General features: G+C 30.6%; 1 protein-coding gene across 1 annotated transcript; it reads right to left on the bottom strand.

Moving 5' to 3' along the window:
- Window positions 1-6242: 6242 nt before the first annotated feature.
- LOC127251287 (protein NUCLEAR FUSION DEFECTIVE 4) lies at window positions 6243-8308 on the bottom strand. Its single transcript, XM_051274930.1, has one exon. It carries the CDS (start codon window positions 8212-8214, stop codon window positions 6424-6426), a length of 1791 nt encoding a protein of 596 aa, XP_051130887.1. The 5' UTR covers window positions 8215-8308; the 3' UTR covers window positions 6243-6423.
- Between the last annotated feature and the right edge of the window lie 15192 nt (window positions 8309-23500).

Here is a 23500-nt window from a genome sequence, read left to right as displayed (position 1 = left end):
ATGGACAGCCTCAGAACAGGTCGAACATCATCGCGCACATCAAATCCTCCGCTTCGCGGGACAAGATCACCAAAAAAATCGAAAGGAAGATTGATTTGAACCACCGTCGGGATGTTAGGGCTTTTAGAGAGAGAAAGTCACGATGTGTGAATGAGCGTGAACTGGGTCCAGAGAAGAACCAATGCTTATATATACATCAAACTGGTAATCTAATCCAAAGGTCCAGATTCAAGCCACCGATCCAACGACCATGATTGAGTCTCGCTTAGAAGGGTCGGGTCGCGGGTACCGAAACAAGGTTCCGGATAGACAAGTCGGGTTGAGTGTTGTTGGACCTTCAACAGTCATAGACCTGAAACCATCACATATTTGTTTTTATAAAACTAATTTTAGTAATTATTTTTAAATCCGGCCAATATATATATATATATATATATTTGATTGACATCAATATTAATTTTTGCTCTAATTATCATTATAATATTTATTTAATATACATATATAATTATATTTGTAAGGGTCTATAAACTCTAGCTGAAGCTAAGCCCAAGCCAGCATGCAATTAGCCTTATATATAATCTCTTATAAGAATATTATATAAATATATTTTTTTTATATAATATTAAATACCTTTTTTTTTTATTTCTAAAATTTTATAACTACAAAAATGTCTATCGAAAGGTAGCCTAATACTACTACTATGTCTTAATGAATTGAAAATTATTAGACCTATTCAGATTACTGCCTAATTGCATGCCTAATAAGTAAATTAGATGTCTTTTTAATAATATTCAACAACTTTATTCAAATTATTTGTATTTTAATTTATTAGTTATGATATTTTATAAATAATGAATTATAGAATATAAACAAACATTACACAAAATCCGAATAAACGAGTGTGTTCACTTAAATTTATTAAGAAAGATTATGATAATAATAAAAAAAATATGTACAAAAAAGTCAATAAAAATATACAAAAATAATTTACTACTCCGTATAATAATTTTACGATTTTTTATACTTCACAACAAAAATATTTAAAATTATTAATATTAAGTAAATACACTTAAAATTACTAAAAGGAAGTTAGTAATTATAATAAATTAATTCTTGATTGAGAATAAAATTAAATAAAGAGAAGAAGAAAGAAGTAATAAGTCGGAGAAGAGGTCGAGGTGGAAGAAGTGAATGAAGAGAAACTTGGATAATTTTTTACTCGGTTCGTTTCAAGGGTTTATTACCCAATAATTTTTTATTAACATAATTTTCAATTAATATTATTAAAAATATATTTATTTGTCCCACTTAATTTGTCACATCTTTCTATTTCTATTAGTTCCATTTTTTTAAAAATATAATTATACATTTTAATCACATTTTAAAATTTATAATTCATAATCTTTTTATTTTAATTAAATTGTTTAGTCGTATTAATCTTAATCTATAATTATTTTTATTAAATTATAATTATTTTTATTAATATACTTTTTAATTATTTACTAATTACACAATACCTAAAACTCTGTGTCTAAATTAAATGAGACAATTTAGCTCAAGGAAGGAAGTAATATATATACATATATTATACATAATATAATATATACTATTATTCATTTAAAAAAGAATTATTATTATTAAACACAAAACTATAGTTTCAAACAAACAAATTAATTAATTAATTAATTTTTTAAAAATAATATATTTACATTAATAGCAATAAATAAGTTAAGGACACTGTTATTTAGATAGTATAATTATTAGATTATTATTAATGTTATAATATTATTTTTCAATATTAGTAGTATTGTTAGTATTTTAAATATTTCTAACATTATATCTAATAAAATATATACAATTTGGATCTCATTTTGTACATAATAAAATTTATATAATACATATAAATAAAAATATATATATTTAATTATGATTAACTTAAAACTAATTTTATAAAAAATAAAAAATTTTAAATATGGATAAGATATTTATTTATTGTAGAAAGATATAAAAATAAAGTGATTTTGAATTAGTCCTACTTATAAAGGATTATAAATATAATTAAATTAATTTATATTTATTAATCTGATTAAAATGAATAGATTTATTAAAAATAAAAAATAAAAATATTTTTTTAGAACGAAGAAAAAAAAAAGGGTCATGGCCAATCAATAGAGTATATAGAATGTTTTGCATGGTACAATGTTGCACTATAAATAACTCTAATATGTATATTTTTATTATATTTATCATAAAATGCAAATCAAATAACTTTTTTTTTTCTTTTTTTTAAGTTAACATTGTACTAAATTTTAAAATATTAAAATTTTGACAAAAAATTTTAAGTTAACATTGTATTTCACTAATGAACATATGAACAAAAATATTAAAATTTTGACAAAAAATAGCAATGCTATACACAGATGACACAAGAAGTTCTTGATTGAGTTACAATTAAAAAAACTTAAATGATAGCAATGAATATTCATCTAAATTAATGTGATAGAAAACACCATAAAGTAATCGGTATTTCCAGTTAATATTTTTTAAATGATAGTAATGAATATTCATCTAAATTAATGTGATAGAAACACCATAAAGTAATCGGTATTTTCAGTTAATATTTTTTAATTGAACAATTTTTCATAAATATTATTAATATATATACATATTAATATAATATATATATATTATTTATTTATAAAAAATTAATCATTCAATACAAAATATTACTTTTTTATATTACCAACGTAATTTTCCATATTACACAAAAATTCATATAAAAACGTTAGAGTGAACAAACTGAATTTATATGTTTATAGATAATTTAAAAATATTTATCAATTATGATTGTTGTTAAAGTGAGATTGTTGTGGATCTCGCGGTGAATGAAACAGGAATAAAGACGAATTGTTTTCTCATTTCGTATTCTCCATTGAAGACATGAAACAGGAATAAAGACGAATTGTTTTCTCATTTTGTATTCTCCATTGAAGACAGGAAGTTTGCTTTGTTTTTCTTTAAACACATTCAGTGCATTGATTGTTTGTGTTTGATTGATAAAATTCAGATTATGAAGTTAGCCTTAATGTTTAATCATTTTTAATTTCGATTCGGTTTTAGATTAATTTGGTTTTATTCGAATTTTGCTTCCGCTATTATTAATTCATTGTCGTATTTTGTATACAAGGTTTGTTCGATAAATCCAAATATCCGGGAATAAATAAACACAACAGTGGTATCAGAGCCCGGCAACCGATTCCGAAATTGAAAGAAATATTTGGTTCGAGTTTGGTAAGACTCGATCCGTGGTAAAAGGCTAAACCCTCAACTCTTTAATTTCGGTATATTTTTATCTTGGTGAATCTTAGTGATATTGTTGTTAGATAATATCTTGAATTTCTTTATGTTGGTTGCCTATGCATTTCTTGGTGTTTGAATGGCTATATGTTTCTTGGTGATTAGATTAGTGTATAATTTTGAAGTTGATTGTTATTTCCTTGTACTTTTCCTTGGTGATATTTCTTGGGAGTTTTTTGTTCCTTAATTATATTCTTGTTATGTTTCTTGAATTATGTTGATAGCCTTGTGAAGTTTTTGTGCTAGCCAAATTATTGGAGTAGATACATGTTTAATCTTCTTTGTGTCTTAAATATGCATGTTTTAGTTTTTCTTTGTGAGATAGAAAATTGCATGTTATGTGTTAATTGGAATATGCCTAAAAATATTGAATAATTGGAGGATAATCAAGAATAAAATTAGGTTTGTGACATTATGTGATTTCTTGGTGTTAATGCATAATTCTTGATTTGTATGCTATGTGATTAGTTTTTGTTATGTCATGTTTTGATTGATTGCTCTGTGATTATGCTCCCGGGTATTCTTAGTGGTAGTGTTCGATCGAATTAGGTACTTGTGTTTTCCTTTCCGTCTAGTCGCTTAGTGTTCTTCTAGGGTTAGCTTTGTTCCTAGTTGTTGCGTGTTCCTCTAGGTTTCGTCCTAGTTGTTTAGTGTTCTTCTAGGTTCCTAGGTTGCTGAATGTTCTTCTAGGTAGGATGTCTGAGTAGTTGTTTATCCGGAGAGCTAAGTGATAGTGGCCGATCAATCCAGGTTCTTAGGTTGTGCTTAGCCCATAGACGTGTGTGCTAGAACCGTAGAGTTTGGTGCCTAAGGTTTTCTTTGTGTCAAATGCTAAGTGTTCTCTAGTAGACGTCAAATAAGGTGGAACTTCTATTATGTGATTCTATGCCTTTTGTATTTGGCATGTGTTTGTTTTCTTTTTTGAATATGCATGTATGTTGCTCGATTGTGTAGTTTTTGTATGGACTATGTGCTAGGGTGCTATGTGATCTATCTAGGTGCATGTCAGGATCTATGTGTTCTATGTGTGATGTGTTTTATCTGCATTAACGTTTGTTCGTAGATGCAGCGAGGGACTAAAGACGATGATGAAATCCATTGGTGCTAGGTAAGTCTATATCTAGAAAATACATATTTTGGGATTTGGTTAAATCACGACCAAAATAGATGGAATATGTTGGGAATTTTGGCCGTTCGTGGCCTAACCCGACAAATCCCTCGATAATAAATGAGTTGGCCCACTCCGTAGCCCAGCCTACCGGATCAGACCAACCCTTTAATCCTAACCTAATCCATTTGCCCAAACCCACCTTACCATAAACACAATTTGTTAGGTTGTTGATTTTTGTTATAATTGTGAGTGAGTTTGTTAGGGTGAGTAAGTTTTTGATAGAAATTAGTTTGGGGGGTTTTGGGTGTAGATCCGTTTATCATCGAGCTGAGATTCACAACCGTTACAGAACCGATCGAGAGCGAGAGAAGAGAGGGCGATGTTTTTTTGGGCGACTTCCGGTGTGTGATTCCAGTGAGAGTAACCCTTTCCGATGGCCGATCCGGTGGGTGTCGAGGCTTTTGTGTGAAGTGCCGACCTCTAACTTGAGGCGTGGTTACCTCGTGCCATTCTTACACCATAGATTGAGCCGAACATCGCGTTCCTAACCCGGTAAAAGAAGATCGACAAGATCAGAAGATTGATGTTCGAAGTCGGTGCTGTTCGGGAAGCGACTGGAAATCTACCGAACTTGTGCTGTCCAGACTGGAGCTGTCGCAATCGGTTAATCACCCGGAGCTCTGATAAATAATTTCCATCAACGACAAGGACCAACGACGCAGCGATGGACGTCGGCCCCGGTCACCTTCTCCGATCGACGGGCTACGGAGTGGGCCAACTCATTTATTTATCGAAGAATTTGTTGAATTAGACCACGAACGGCCAAAATTCCCAGCAATGATTATAACACATATTTAATCAATAATTTATCATCCACAATTAATATATGAAATATGGAGTATAAGTTGTTATTAAAAAAAAAAAAAAAAACATATGGAGTTAAAGTTAATTGTTGTGAAAAGTATGCTTCTTCATTCCAAAAAAACATTTCACATTAAAAATATCTAAATTTACTTATCTTAATAACAATAATATAATTTTCTATCATTCTTTTAAATATGTATATCATATAAAAAATTAAATAAAAATATATTTTCCAACAATCTACAATCGCATATTACATATACATTATCCTCATAAAAATAATAATATTTTGAACATTCAAATGTGTCACGTAGTCAAACAAATTGTTTATTTTGTGGACCTACGAAGCCATCCCAATAATAATAATAATAGAAAGGCTACGATGCCGATGTGAGAAAAAATCAACACTAATTTTTAAATAATATGTATAAAATATAAAAATAAGTATATATTTTTATTACACACCATGTATTATTATCTCATGTGTAATTAGTAGATAATTAAGAATGTATGAGTGAAAATAAATATTATATAATATAAATAATTATAAATTAAGATTAAGATAATTAATTAATTTAATTAAATTTTTTTTAAAAAAAATTTAAAAGTTTAAAATGAGATTAAAATGTAATCATTTTTTAAAAAAGGAAAATGACATGGTACGTAAGACGGACAGAAACGGCAACGTGAACATCATATGTGGGACGGAGGAAGGGTATATTGCAGCACATATTATATAAAAATATATATTAAAAAATTAATTATTGTATATATTAACTGCAGTGTTATTATTTCATGTGTTTCATTTATTATATTATTATAAATAATGTTAAATAATAATAATAATAATAATAATAGTAGTGATAAAAAAAAATTACGAATTTAATAATCGCGTATATAAATAGAAATAAGGGGCCCACCAACAACAAAATTTCATTAACAAACCAAGCGGGAACAATTCCAGCTGAAATTACAATACGAAACCCTTCCATTGCGAATTTACCATTTTACCCCTTTCCTCATCTTTACGCTACTAATTAATAACAACAATAATAAGTTAATAATATCTTCTGTCTATCTCTTTAAACTATTCACTTCGAGCTCTGCGCATGGCCGTTTCCCTCGCCGCCGCCGGCTGCGGTGGCGCCGACCGTCGCCATCTCGGCCTCCTGCCTAAATCTCCTGTATATATCACTTTTATAAAACTTCCTCGTTCTCAGCACCAGCAGCATCGAAACAATCGCCCCGAACGCCGTCACGGCGGTGATTATCAGAAACGCCGTCCGGAAACACTCGACGCCGCCGCAATCGAGCTCCTCGCCGTGAATCCTCGTCTTCCCCGCCGCTCTGAGCTGCCTCTCCGCCTCCCTGTCGTACAAATGTCCGGTGACCCTCACGTTCAGTACGTACAGTCCCACCGGACTCGCCACCGCCCCGAAATTGTAAAGCGTCGAGTAATACTTCAGGCCGAAAAGCTCCGATATAATGGCGAACAGCAATGGCCACTGCGCGCCGAAGCAGAATCCGATGACGACGGAGGCCACGTAGAGGCCGTTCTCGACGCCGAAGGCGATCAGAACATGGCCGACGCAGGAGACGACGAGCGTTAGGGTTAGCATCATCGGACGGGGGAATTTGTACTTCTGTAAAACGTGCTCCGACAGAAATCCGGCGACGACGCGGCCGAGATAGTTCCAGATGCTTACCAGAGAGACGAACGTGCTGATGCTCTTCGCCGGATAACCTAACGACGATCCGATTTGCCCCAAATTGTCGATCGCCGTCAGCGTTCCTCCAACGCCGCAAATCGTCGCGAAGAAGAGGATCAACATGTCGACGCTGAAGAGCGCTTGTAGAATTGTGTAGTCTTCGCCCCTCTCCGGCGGCCGGAAAATGCTCTGTAAGCTCCAGCAGGAGAGTTCTTCCTTTTCCGGCGACGGTTGTTGCTGTTGTAACTGTGCGGCGGTTGTAAGTGTAACCGTTTCTGGCTTTTCAGTTATAACAACGCTCATTCTCTGCGGTTCGGTGCTGTGCAGTTCGTGTTTTTTCTTCTTACTAATTACGAGTTCTTCGTGGACGACGACGGCGACCGGAGCGAAGAGGAGGAGGACGACAGTCGCGGCGGCGACGGCGTATTCAGCTCTGGTGAAGCTGAGCTGCTTCTGTAAAACGATGACCGCCATTAAAAATCCGGCCAATCCGAGGGAGATGTAGAGGAATCGGTAGAAGACTTTGAGTTCGTGTTCGATTCGGACGACTCTGATGATCCGAATCGTGCGGAGGAAGACGATGGAGATGACCGCCGGCATCCACCCGATCAGAAGAATCAGAGCTTTCGGATTGTCGCCATAGACGGCGTTGTAGACCTGCGTGATGATGGCGCCGCTGAGGCCGACGAAGCCTTTGAGCAAGCCGAGGACGGCGCCGCGGCTCTCCGGGAAGTTCTTGACGGCGGTGACGAGCGCGCCGGTGTTGGCGAAGGACTGCGAGTTCGCGCCGACGCAGATGTAGGCGCACATGTGCCAGACCGCCGGCCGGGAGATTTTCCGGGAGACGGCGAGCCAGATCATGAGGTAGCCGAAGAAGTTGAGGACGGCGCCGATGACGAGCACCACCCACGGCGGCGTGATCTCGTTGATGAGGCCGGAGAGGATTCCGACGTTGGAGCCGAGGTCTTTGAAGAAGCTGAGCAGATTCAGAGTCGTCTGGTCGTAGCCGAGGGACTTTTTGATCGTCGACGAGTAGAGGCCGAACATGTACGTCGCGCCGGCGGCGGACATGATCAGAGTGGTGGCGAACACCATGAACCACCGCCCGGTGATGACCTGGACGGCGAATGATTTACTGGCGGCGCCGCCGCCGCCGCCGGTGACGGCGACCATTTCTGCAGTTGCGGTGTGAGTGTTTTTTTATTTGTGTTTTTTTTTTTTTTTTTTTCTTTGAATTTTATTTTTGGCGATTTATGAAGTTTGTATATATGCCGACATTTATTGCATATAGACGACTGAATTTATAGCAATACTGATAGAGCGGGTGGGATACTCGCTCAGTCCACGTGGTGATATATTATTGGTTGAAGACTTTATGGTTGACTATAGTGCAATAGGGGGAGAGCGATACAGAGAGGAGTTCCTCGAAGCCACGTTGAAAATGACATATGGGTATTATTCTTATTTGTGAAATTACTCAAACGCCCTTTCCTATTTTGTTTTAGAAATCATGTTAGGTTTTGTTTGCACTTTAATATATATATATTTTTTTCCATAATGTAGAAATTGGTGGCCGCTATTTGCCGAGTACATTCTGGTAAATCTCTGGTCGAACCTAATACTTTACAAATTAAGCATGACAATGCAAGTCACACTAATGTAAACTATATGTAATTGGTGGACCTGAAAACATTGAAATTTTGTTTGCACTTTAACGTTTTGATACTATTTAATGTATTTAAAAAGTATAATATTATAAAAAAAATAAAATCACAAAATATAATTAATACTAAATTTATATTATTTATTAAAAAAAAAATATTTAATTTCAAAACTCTCAAAATCTCGAGCCTTTCATTTTCCATTTAAGTTGTCCGAACTAAATAAACTCCTGCGATATTTGTTGTTATTACATATGTGCATAATATTGTAATTTCCTAAAACTCACCTAACTAATTTTAACAAAAAAACAATAAAAATGTTAATTCAAAGCCTCTCTATTTCTACAAAATAATATTGTCAAACCCTACCAAATTATTCATTTCAATTCAGAGAAATGTTACCATTTTTCAAAATATATTTCAATAGTTTGTCATCCATATTTATATTTATCAAATTTGAATTTTGTTATTATAGAATTTGTTAGTAGTATTTAGTGTGGTATGAAATTTAATCGAGAGCAAAGAAATGTCCATCTTGAATTATATTATAATACAAGTTAAAAGATACAAAGTAAATGCTAATATAAGCTAATCATTTTTGTTTTGATTAAGATTCAATCAGCACCGTCTGACAACAAACAAATTTAATTATATTTGTCGCTATATAATTTGAATTAATATAATATTTTCTAAATATACAGTGATGGAATTAGCTTTGAAACTTCATAGGGTGAAACATCGGTTTATTTCTATCGACTTAATGTTGCTTTTTTTTTTTATTACTTATTTTTCTTGTTACAATTTGGTAAAGAGAAAAAATGGGAAAAAAAAACTAAGTTAAGTTCTTGAAAAAAAAAAAAAATTAACAAACTACATAAAACTTGATATTATTATTATTATTTACCTAAAAATATATGGTTTCTTGCACTAAAAATAAAAAATAAAAATTGGAGGGCAAATCAATAAAAAAAAATATACATACTATCTTTTATGGATTATCATATATTTTCAATCAATATCTTGTACTTATTTTCTTTAAAATATACTTTGTTCACACCTGCGTTTTTAGATGAAATGATTTCTAGTGTATAGTATGAAGAATTGTGTCAAAAATATAAAATATATTATTTTATATTGAGTATTTGATTTTCTGAGTTTTTGTAATGATTCTTTGACTTTTTATAACGAGTATTTTGACTTTTTGACTCCCTTTGTCTCTTAACAATCTATTCATTTTTCCATTTTTGTATGTCCATAACAAAATATTAATTTTCTTTTTTAGTAACTGTACTATCTACCGAACATTACAAATACTCTTTCAATTTACAATATATTACACAAATATCATTACTTTTATATCATACAATACTAATAAGGGTATTTTAGTCTTTTTTATCTTTATTTTTACTACATCCCAATATAATACTAATATTTTTAAAACTCCGTGTAAAAAGTAAATGGATAGATAGATATGAGACTGAGAGAGTAGTAAATACCCTAATTAAAAGTAATGGTCATGGTCATTGTAGAAGACAAATAACTACACAAAATACCAATTTTACACTCAATATTCATATTAGACTTCATAAAGGGGTCGAATAATTAGGGTGTTACTACTCCTCCGTTCAATAAAATTAGTCCTATTTGGGCTCGACACGAAAATTAAAAAGGATTAATATTTTGTTAAAAAAATGATAGGTAATTGAAGGTATTTTTGAAAATTTAGTTAAAAATAAAATAAATAAATAGATAATGTAATAAAGTTAATGATATTTGTTGTAAATAAGTGTTGAATTGAGAGTAATAATTACACGTTGATTTGTTGACTTTGCCAAAATTAGTAATGAGATAAATTTAATAGACGGACTAAAAAAAAGTGAGAATAAATTTGGCAGACGGAAGAAGTAATTAATAATAATCGGCAATTTTAGTTTTGATTTCAAGTCAAGATTTTTATTATTCAGTTACATAATTTTTAATAAATTAAATAAAACGAAATCCAGAATAAACGTATATTAGTTTAATAAAAAAAAAAAGTAAAATTTTTTAAATATATATATTTAATTATTTAAGAGTGAAAAAAATTAAATAAAATATATTTTTAAAAAATCGTTAAACATTTAACTTTAAAAAAAAATAAAACTTAAAAATATACTGCCGACCATTAACCAGACAGACCCGAGTTGCAATGAAAATAAAAAATAATAATAATAATTTATAGTATGTGATTTTGTCGTGTTATGTCAACTTGTTTTGTGGCAATCCTTACCAATATTAAAATAAAAATAAAACAATTAGTGACAGCAAATCAAAGCAAAGGATGGTTGACTCGCCACAATTAAGAGGTTCCCATGTTCAGACATAGACATAGACATGTAGATTGTGTTTCTTTTGAATTTTTTCTAAGATTTTTAATACTTACATTTAAAAAAAAAAAATCAAATTAAATAATTATTTTATATTTTATACTCCCTTCGTTCACAAGATAAGTATACATATTTACTTTTGGCACGAAGACTAAAGAATAATAGTATTTTAATTATAGTAGGTAGGTAAACGTAGTGAAATGATATTTTTGCCATTACTTTTTTGGTATAAAAGTAATAATGTGATATAAAATAGGGGTATTTGTGGAAAAAAATGGGGTATTTAATGAAATAATTACTTTGTAATTGGACGTCCCAAAATAGAAACATGTATACTTTCTAGCTGGACGGAGGGAGTATTATATTAAAATTTAATTTTATATTCAGAACATTATATCAATATATATTTATATCCACATCAAATAACCATTTAAATTCAACCTTATACTCTTTAAAAAATCCAAACAAAAAAAAAATTCATAGCAAAAACAACCATATTTGTTGTCTTAGTGATTTTGGGGAATAATTTTTTATAAATACTACTCATTCCGTCTCACTTACTGTGTCCATATTGCCATTTTTGTCCGTCTCACATCTCATGTCACTTTCCTTTTTTGGAAAATGATTATACACTTTAATTTCATTTTAATTTTTTTTTATTTTATAATTTTTAAAATTTTAATTAGACTAATTAGTTATCTTAATATTAATTTATAATTATTTATATTATAGAATAATTATTTTTTCTAATATATTCTTAATTATCTACTAATTATACTTATTCTAAATTCTCGTGTCTACAGTGACACGGTACATGGGACGGAAGAGTACTAAAAAATTACCATATATTCTTTCCATCCGTCGGCAAATGTTATATTTACATTTTGTACGTTAATTTTTTAATATAAATTATTATATCAAAATATAGTATAAATCAAAGAATAATAAAAAAATTATTTATATTAATGTTTTATAATGCTAAAATAGTGACATTTATATAAAAAAAATTATACAAATATAAAAATATTTTTAATACAAAAAATTAATATTTTAATACAAAAATTAATTTTTATATTATTAATACAATTTTAGATATTTAATTTTAAAAAATATATTAATTCAAAAATATAAAATGAATAAACTCATAGTAGACCAACTTATTTGAATTTCAATATTTATTGGGCACACTAAACCAAAACCATCCACCTATTTGTATCATTTTACTACTATTAAATTTCAATTGGATCTTCACAATGATTTGATTTGATTTTATTCTATTTATTGCTTGGATGATTCGGATTTATTATATTTGATATTTTAAAGTTTGGAAAATACTAAAAAATTCAAAATAAAATAATTATTTGATATTATTTTCATTCACTTTATACATTGATATATATATATATAAAAGCACAGATCATGTGCTGATATGAAAATTAATTTCAACATTTAGGTTGTGTTTGGTACAGAGAAATAAGGTTAGAGAAATGGAAATTGCTTCAATTTTCTTGTTTGTTTATGTCAGAGAAATGAAACTTGAGAAATAAATAATTTTCATTTTTCATTTCTCTCCCATATATAGAGAAATGGAGAGAAATAACGTGGCAGCATATTTTTTTTAATTATTTTTTACTATTTAAATTTTTTATATATATTTTTTAAAATTATATTATTTCAATTTTACAAAAATTAAATTAAATTTATTATTAAAATATTTAATTTTTACGATCTTTTAAGAAATTGTACTAAAATATAATCTTAAAAAATATCGTATATAATTATAATTTTTTTTAAAAAAAATCACCAAAAATATTTTTCATTAATTCTCATTCGTTAAAAATTTTTTTTTATCCGATTAATCATTTATTCATGTTTGATCATTTATATAGCTATATGTTTTTTTATATTTCTCAACTGAATTCTTTGTTTTACCAAACAAGAGAATTAATTCTCATTCTTGCTCAATTCCATTTCTTTCCAATTCCATTTTCTACTCTCATTTCTCTGCAATTTCATTCTCTCTGCCAAACGTTACAGAATTAATTACAACTATTATTTAATAGATAATAATTAAGTAAATTATGAATTTTCTTTTTTTTTTTTTTTAATCAAGGGTAAAGATGAAGTTTCAGTATGTTGAATTTACTAGTTTAGCATACAATCCATGTTGAATCAAATAGGTTCTTTAGACTTTTTTTTTTTTTTTTTTTAAGTAAATTAAAAAATAATAATATTTTATTAATTAGTGTAAGTTTGTAAAAGTTTTTGATATTTTTATTATTTGACTTTATATATACAATAATGTAATGAGATATTTGCAATTTAAGTAAAAGTTAAAAGTAATTTTGTATTAATATATTACTGTTTTTTTTATTTTAAAATAAAAAATAAATAATTTAAAGTGAGACAATGATAAAATTTATACTTTGACTTTTGGACATAGAAAGTAATATATAAATAATAGCTACTTTTGTGTGTAATTTTTTTTGTTCTTTTTGCTTATTATTTCAATTTGATATATTGATATTGATTTAAATAAATATAAATTTAAAATGATTTATAATCTATAATGTAGTTAAATTTACTAAAAATAAAAATATGGACTATGTATTTAGACAAACCAAAATGAAAAGTAAAAATCTTTTGAAATGATGAGAGTATAAAATACTATCTAGAGTTGGTTTGGTTTTAGAATTTTGATGGATTTTGAAAATATAAGTGTATTCAATCTAGATTTTTAAAAGTTTTTTAAAATATGGAGATATTCAATTAAGATTTTTAAAAGTCTTTTTAAAATATGTGTGTATTCAATCCCAACTTTTAAATTTTTTTTACAATTTTGAAGTATTCAACCATTCATATACTTTTAAAGTTTATAGATTTTATTGGATTTTTATAGACAATTATGAAAAATTTGTATTAAAATTATAAAGTATTTAACAATGCATAGACTTCTATAAATTTTATTGGATTTTTATAGATAATTATGAAAAATTTGTACGGTAGAAAATCTCTCCTGAGAATAAGAAATTTTGATGAATTTTTAAAATAATAATAATAATAATTAATAATATTATTATTATTATTATTATTATTATTATTGTTGTTGTTGATGATGATGATATGTAGGTTATAAATAATATGATAATATTTATTAATAATATTATAAATATTTAATAAAAAATAATTTAAAATTAAAATATTAAAAATTTTATTACTTTTTTGTTAAATAATATTTTATAAAATATGATACTATCTTCATCCGGCTTTAAAGGTCTTACTTATTTTTTGCGTATTGATATTTGAATATTAATTATTATATCAAAACATAATACAAATAAGAAAAAAGTGCAAAAATAATTCTATTAGTATCTTATAATACTAATAGAAGGACATTTGTGAAAAAATTATACAAATATAAAGATATTTTTAATGTTAAGTATAATGACGTAAAAAGTAAATGTGACCCTTAATGACGAACAGAGATAGTATTTTTTTACTAATCGTTATATAGTAAAAAAAAACTCGAGCAACATTGATTTTAAAAAAGATTGTTAAAAATATAAAGTAATTATTAAATATTATGATAAGACAATACGTAGCTCCTACGATGTATATACGTGGATGCATTTATATCCCTTCTTCGTCCAAATGTACCTATATATATATATATGTATATTACTTGATAAAGAATACAGATAGAAACTTACCCCTCTCTTGTTTGCATTTCCAATCCATTGAATTACTCTCAATGTAATCATTGCATTATATATAGGGGCGGGCGGGCAAAATAATCGAATCGAATCGTCGAATCGTTGAACCGAATTGAATTAAATCGAATTTTTGGTTAATCGAGCAAATTCAGTTCGAATACAAATACTGCATATTTGATATTTGTTCGGTTTGATTCGATTCAGTTTTTTATATTTTTTTCGGTTTGGTTAACCGAACCGAATATATTTATGTATTTATAATATTATATTTTAAAATTTATATTAATAATTATATACGGTTCGGTTTCGGTTCGGATATTTGAAATATTTGCAAATATTTTTTATTTAATTAGAATTTTAAATTTTTTTATATATTTTTTCTTAATTTCGGTTCGGTTCGGTTCGAGTTATTTGCAAATACTACAAATATTTTCGATTAACCGAAAATTCGGTTAACCAGATTTTCGGTTCGAATACGGTTCGCGGTTTTAAGTATTTGTTCGGTTCGATTCGATTATCAAATACCTGCATATTTGTAAATAACCGAACCGTGCCCACCCCTATATATATATACTAGAATACGCTCTTGCGCGGTATACCGCGCGACTATTCTATATTGTAATGTAGTGAAACATTATTTATTTGAAATATAAACTGTAAAACAAAAATACAATTGAATTATTTGCGCTCAGGTCGGTTGGTCAGGTCGGTTGGTCCTCGGTCGGTTGGTCTGGTCGGTTGGTCAGGTGGGTTGGTTAGCTGTCGGATAGGCAGGTCGGAAGGTCCTCGGTCAGTTGGTCCTCGGTCGGTTGGTTAGCGGTAGGATAGACAGGTCGGAAGGTCCTCGGTCGGTTGGTCTGGTCGGATGGTTAGCGGTCGGACAGACAAGTCTGATGGTCAGCAGGTCGGACAGACAGGTCTGATGGTCTGCGGTCGGATAAAGTAGGTCGGCTGGTCTGCGGTCGGATAGGCAAGTTAGCTGGTCCGCAGGCAGATAGATTGAGATAAGAAGGGTGACCCTTCATCTTTATGAGTTTTGAAATGTAAAAAATAGCAAGGATATTTCAACTTTGATAATTGTTACGCACAAAAAATAATAATAATAATAAAAATAAGGATAGCAGGATCTTAAAGGAAGTTAGATACAAAGCGGGTGGAAATGGAGAAAAATTTGCGCTCAGGTCGGTTGGTCAGGTTGGTTGGTCGGATGGTCAGGTGGGTTGGTTAGCGGTGGGATAGGCAGGTCGGAAGGTCCTCGGTCGGTTGGTCTGGTCGGTTGGTTAGCGGTGGGATAGGCAGGTCGGAAGGTCCTCGGTCGGTTGGTCCTCGGTCGGATGGTTAGCGGTCGGACAGACAGGTCTGATGATCTGCGGTCGGATAAAGTAGGTCGGCTGGTCTGCGGTCGGATAGGCAAGTCAGCTGGTCCGCAGAAGGATAGGAAGGGTGACCCTGCATCTCTTTATGAGTTTTAAAATGTCAAAAATAGCAAGGATATTTTAACTCTGATAATTGTTACGCACAAAAAATAATAATAATAATAAAAATAAGGATAGCAGGATCTTAAAGGAAGTTAGACATGAAGTCGGATGAAAAAGGAGAAAAATTTGTGCTTAAGTCGGTTGGTCTGGTCGGTTGGTCGGATGGTCAGATGGGTTGGTTAGCGGTCGGATAGGCAGGTCGGAAGGTCCTTGGTCAGTTGGTCATCGGTCGGATGGTTAGCGGTCGGACAGATAGGTCTCATGGTCTGCGGTCGGATAAAGTAGGTCGGCTGGTCTGCGATCGGATAGGCAAGTCAGCTGGTCCGTAGGCAGATAGACTGAGATAAGAAGGGTGATCCTGCATCTCTTTATGAGTTTTGAAATGTCAAAAATACCAAAGATATTTCAACTTTGATAATTGTTACGCACAAAAAATAATAATAATAAAAATAAAAATAAGGATAGCAGGATCTTAAAGGAAGTTAGACATGAAGTCGGGTGGAAAAGGAGAAAAATTTGCGCTCAGGTCGGAAGGTCCTCAGTCGGATGATCAGGTCGGTTGGTTAGCGGTTGGATAGGCAGGTCGGAAGGTCCTCGGTCGGTTGGTATGGTCGGCTGGTCCTCGGTAGGATGGTTAGCGGTCGGACAGACAGGTCTGATGGTGGTCTGCAGTCGGATAGGCAAGTCAGCTGGTCCGCAGGCGGATAGACAGGTCGCTTGGTGGTGGGTGCGGCCAAGGAGTCTTTTGGTCTACCGATTGGTCTCTGGATTGGTCGGTTGGGCTATTTGAGTTCTGGAACTGGTGGAGGCGTTTGGCGAGGTGGTTGATGTAACCGACCAGACGACGTTCCAAAACGTTTCGTCTTGAGCGGTTGACGGCGGTTGCTGACGACGGTTCCAAAACGTCTTTTCAAGCCAGTACAAGGGTAGGTTAATGGCTAAATTATCATTTTTGAAATGAGGGGCAAGATAGACTTTTCGTGGCAGATCCGTACAAACTCGTATTTATAAGATATAATATATAATATTTCTCTTACATATATATATATACACGCACGACACTGATATATATAAATATACTTGCCAACGTTATATTATTATTATTATATAACATTAAACAATATTTAATATTACACCATATTGTTAACATGTATGATAAATCCTGGACAAAGGTATCTTCATTTTATGATTTTTTTATGAATGTATATTAAATACTCCTTCCTCCTAAATAAATTGTCTGAGTTACTGTAGTTTGTAAATACAAGAATTTAAATAAAATATAATTAATAAATAATTAAAAAATATATTAATAAAATTAATTATAAATTAAGAGATAACTGAATAATTTAATTAAAATTAAGAAAATTATAAATTACGAAATTTAAAATGTGATTAAAACGTATATTTATATTTTTAAAAAAGAAAAAGACAAATTATGTTGGACGGACGAAAATAGAATATATGGACAATTTATGTGGGATAGAAGGAGTATTAGGTATAGAAAATTGTATTAATAATATACAAAAATAATACTGTGTTAAATTATTAACTTTTTTTGAGTAAATAAAATAAATATTGTATATATATTGTGTTACTGTATATATATTAATTTTCTTTAATACTCCCTCCGTCTGTCTCTAATGGTCACGTTTACTTTTTGCATCATTGTACTTAACATTAAAAATACCCTTATATTTGTATAGTTTTTTGTACAAATGTTCTTCTATTAGTATTATAAAATATTAATGAAAGTATTTTTGTAATTTTTTCTTGATTTGTACTATGTTTTGGTATAATAATTAATATTAAAAAATAAATATGTAAAAAGTAAATGAAACATTTAGAATCGGACGCTTTGATATAATAATTAATATTAAAAAATAAATACGTAAAAAATAAATGAGACCCTTGAAGTCGGACGGACGGACGTAGCAATATTTATAAAAAAAGCGTGGCACTACAAAACGCTGAGCGAACAAACTCAAAATTTCACGAACTACGTAATTCGAGGGAATTGAATTATGGATTTCTACAAACCAGCTTCATAAATTAATGCCCTGATTACTTACAAGTCTCTAGCCATAGTTGACTTTATTATTATTATTATTATTATTATTATTATTATTATAAAAAAGTTAAACTGATTTTTTAGTTTCGTAATTTGATTTATTTATTATTTTAGTTCAGTAAGTGGAGTCCGTTGTTTTATAAGTGAAATTTTTTTGTTGTTTTAGTCCTTCAATGTCGGAGATGCCCGCGTGGATCATCGGACGCCACATGTCGACCTGGTGGACACGTAGATTTTATTTTATCTTATTCATTTTTTTCATTTTTTTAAAAAATTTATTTTTAATTTGTTTTTAATTTTATTTGTCTTTTCTAATTTTTTTTGGTCCAATTGAAAAAATAAATTAAAAAAATTAAAATAAAATAAAAAATAAAATAAAATCCACGTGTCCGCCAGGTGTCACTGACCTTGCGGGACACCTGGCGGACACGTGGCTTCCGGCGAGCTACGCGGACGTCCCCGGCCCCGGAGGACTAAAACAACAAAAAATTTTCACTTATGAGACTAGGTTGCGACAGACTCCATTTCTGAGACTAAGGGGTATTTGGTACAGAGAATGAAATTGCAGATAAAATGAGAGTATATAATAAAATTGGAGAGAAATGAAATTGAGTAGAGAATATAATTGGAGAGAAATAGAATTGAGTAGAGAATGAGAATTAACTCCTTGTTTGATGAAACAGAGATTTGAGAAATCTGAAAAAAAAAATTGCAGATATATGAATGATCAAACAAAAATAAATGATTAACTCGATAAAAAGAGAGTTTTAACGAATGAAAATTCATGAAAAATATTTTAATTTTAAAAAAAATTTATAAAAATTAAATAGTATAAAAAAAATTTAAAAATAAAAAAAAAACATATACTGCAACATCATTTCTCTCTGTTTCTCTGCATATGGGACTGCGTATGGAAGATAAATGAAAACAGATAAATAAAAATGATTTATTTGTCAAGTTTTCTTTATCTGACTCAAACCAACAAGATAAAAGATACCATTTTGATTTCTCTAGCCTCGTTTCTATGTACCAAACACAACCTAAAATGATAAGATTGTTCAGTTAGGGACTAAAACAATAATTTACCCTTATTATTATTATTATTATTATTATTATTATTATTATTTGTGTGTTTTCGAAATGATTAAATATTAGTGAAGTTATTGTAGGGATTCGTGCTATATTGTATTGTGTTAGTAAATTAAAACTGATGAATTTATATAATTATGTCTGGTAAACATTAGTCAGTAAACCTAACCTTATATAAAAATCCATTTGCGTGTGTATTATTGACAATACAATGTGTCACACTAATAAATAGTCTTTGTTATATTTTATGTCATATCAATTATCTCTTGCCCATCACAGCTTATCATCATAGTAATTAGTAATCGCATATTTTTTTTTTTTCCAACACGGAATCTCTTCAAGAGATCAAAGAAGCTACTCGACTTTTTCACTGGTCTTATCCAAGGTGGTTAGCTTTGATTTTGTTTAAAATTGAACCATGCATGTTGTTTGCTTAGTAATTTTCATGACCTATCTCCTCATATGATATTGAAAGTTTAAGCGTTGATGACAAAATTTCTACAATAAAAAATAAAATTCAAAAATATATTTCGAATTTGATAGGTGGTGCTAGGGATGGCAACGGGTCGGGTCTGATCAGACCCAAGACCCGACCCGAAAAAATATATATGGACCCAGGACCCGGATCAGACCCGATTGGACTCGAACTTGATTGGACCCGGACTCGACCTGAAACTACCTGATTGGACCCGACAGACTCGATAGTTTCAGAATTTTAAATATAAATCGAATCCGGACCCGGATCCAGACCTGCCTAAACAATTATCTATTTTTTTTTTCAAACAATTACAAAAAAATAACAACAAATAACAAATAATGAGCAACAACAATAGTAATAATTCAATCCAAAAAAAATAAAACTAAATATTGCATATTATGATATATAATAACCAAACATGTAATCTTTTGTGCATTTATCGTAAAAAATCTAAACACATTAACACAAGTCATCAATCACAACGTAAAATAACAACAATTTTCATTGTTCATCGTCATCTTCTTCTTCATCGTCAAATGCTTTTGAGCATCCGGAAGTCAAATTGCCACCTAAAATCAACAAATAATATAAGTCTTACAATATAATAAAATATAAATATATTAATTAAAAATATATTAAAATTAACTTACAATTTGCCTCATTCCATAACCAATGTCGAGCATATACTAATGCTTCATTCCATAACCAACATGATACGACAATCACTCCAATATTTTTCATACTTTGCAAGCATTTTTTTCGTCATTTCTTGAATCAATACATTTGAACTCTTCACCCATTCATCTAATTTTGATTTTATCTCACATATATGAGCAAAATAAAAATTTGATGTAGGATAAAGAGTTCTAGAAAACAACTTTGTCACCTGATAGAAAATCTTAACTTTCCACATATTTCAATTGCAATTTCTCAATCCTCATTACTTGGCTCACTACTGTAATTTCTCTCTCGGCATTTAAGTCGTGGGAACACATCTTTATAAATAATAGCTGTTTCTAACATCAAATAAGTAGAGTTCCAACGAGTTTTGCAATCCAGAACTAACCTTCTAGAACAATTAATATGCAATTGACGAGCAGCTTCTTCAAATTTCTCAATTCTAGAAGGTGAACCAGTCCAATAAATCACACTATCACGCACTTTTTCAATTGCACCACTAATTATTTCCAACCCATCTCTAACAATCACATTTAAAATATGTGCAGAACAACGCATATGAAGTACATTTCCATCCATCAACATATCTTTTGATGTCAGTTTCCCCAAAATTTGTTGAATCATCGAATCATTGGTAGTAAACAATTATCAACCGTAATAGTTGATAATTTCCTATCAATATTCCAGTCCATCAAATACAAAATAAGGACACTTGATAAGACTTCGGCAGTATGAGGAGCCGATACATAAACAAACCTATGAAATAAAAGAATTGTTCGTAAGTTTCAATTATCTATACAACAAAAATACAAAAATACCAAAATAATAAAATTGTTTTTAAGTAAATATACCTGAAAATGACATTCTTTAAAGTCCAAGAGTCATCAATATAAGATCCAGTAATTGACATAAATCCTTTCTTATTATTGCTTGATGTCCACATGTCCGTTGTGATAGCAATTCGACTATTACGCTTGTCCAATATCTCATAACACTTGCTTTTTTCAACCTCATAAATCTTAAAAATGTGACCTTTCAAAGTGTTTCTTGTAATCATGTTAAAACATGGCTGAAGATTACCAACAAATCTTCGAAAACCATTATGATCGACCATTGTCAATGGATAATCATGCAAAATCACCATTATTGCAAGATCGTGCCTTGAATCTTCTTGATTAAACACACGGGTTTCAAGTGTTTGACCTCCACCAAGTTTTTTGCTTCCCATCATCATAACACTTTGTCAAATGGCCATTTTCCTTAGTCTTTTTTTTTTTTTTACAGACTTTTTCAAAATGCTTCTTCAAATTTGTCATTCCATAACCACTCGGTGCTTTGAGACGGACTTGCAGTAGTTGCATTCTGCATATATCATATCATCAATCTTTTTCCTTTCAAAATGATCCCACCATTCCGATGTCCTTTTTCTTTTACAATCAGTAGAGTCATTAGTTTCCAAATTATCATTATTAGTATTTTCTTCTGGAGTTTTCTGTGTATTCATATTTTTCTGAATACTGCTAACCGACGGAATAGAATTGTCAGCTCCTTCGGAATCCATCTACAAAATAATAAAATAATGCACGTAGGAACTATGAATTATCAATTAAGTTTAAAAAACAAAATTGCATAGGCAACAGACAAGACAATAGGAAGTACAAAATTTGAATTCAATAAACACTGCATTTGAATTAATTTCTAATTTTTATACCAAATAAATTAATAACATTATGAACTATCAAATTATCAATATTTTATTATTATTAAATGTACTATTGTAAACTGGCAGTAATAATAAGCAGAGCATCGAAAGAAAAATTTCACAATAATAATAATAATAATAATAATAATAATAATAATAATAAAAAACACCATCATCTTGATTCAGTTATGAATCAACCGACAAATAAAAAAAATTCAATCACCACCCTGGATTTCGAACTCAACATGAACAAAAATTACTTTTTAACAACCGTTGCTACAATTTAGAACTCAAACTGAACAAAAAAAAAATTTATTTTTTCATTCATTTACTTTTAATTTTTTTATACCAAAAACTCAACAAATAATAGAAAAAAAAATCTCTCACACCAAAATAAATAAGTAAAATTACACAATAACTTAGCCTTATACAAAAAACAGCAGTGCTTAATGATGGAAAATTGAGTTGGAGAATGGATTAGACGAAAAAGAGGGAAGAAATCAACCAAAAACTTGTTGTGATGTGATGGTGTCCTGCATGCATGGAAAGGGGCTGTCGTGAGAATAAAAGAGGGGATGGGGCTGCGTGAGAAAAGAAAAAAAAAGAAGAGAAGGCTGCGCTGCTAGGTTTTATGAGGAAAAATACAATATAATTCAGTTTTTTTTTTTTAATTAAATGGAGGTCGGGTCCGGGTATGGGTCGGGTCTATGCTCGGACCCTGGACCCGACCTGACCCTTAAATTTTTTTTTTAATCCACACCCAGACCCGACCTTAGACCCGAATATTTGGACCCGACCCCAAATAAATGGGTCGGGTCCGGGTCGGGTCTCGGGTCTATCCGAATCCATTGCCATCTCTAGGTGGTGCCTGAGAAAAAGGATTCCTAACGCACTGAATTTAGTTACACTAGAAAAATGATTAAACAACAATTGAAAATATGAAAATGATGATCCCTAATGAGATTCCTTTAAATTTTTTTCAATTGAAAATGTCGATCACTATTTTGCTGAAGTCTTTAAATACAAGCCGACCCAAAATATTCTCAATCGTTTCTCAGTCGGTTGCCCAAATCGTGTGTTAAACCGTCGGTGGTTACGTCCCCCACTTACCTATGTTCTGACTTTGGCGGTTGTAACCAATCACTTTTTACTCGGAAGCTTCATTTGGTTACATCCTCCAGTCGTTCTCTCGCGGCAGTTGAAATTGCCTGGGCAGTTAGGTGGTT

The sequence above is a fragment of the Andrographis paniculata genome, unplaced genomic scaffold, assembly GCF_009805555.1.
Source record: "Andrographis paniculata isolate CXL003 unplaced genomic scaffold, ASM980555v1 Contig43END, whole genome shotgun sequence".
Classification (NCBI taxonomy): domain Eukaryota; kingdom Viridiplantae; phylum Streptophyta; class Magnoliopsida; order Lamiales; family Acanthaceae; genus Andrographis; species Andrographis paniculata.
Note: the sequence above shows the minus strand (reverse complement) of the source record. Positions and strands in the feature narration are given on the sequence as shown.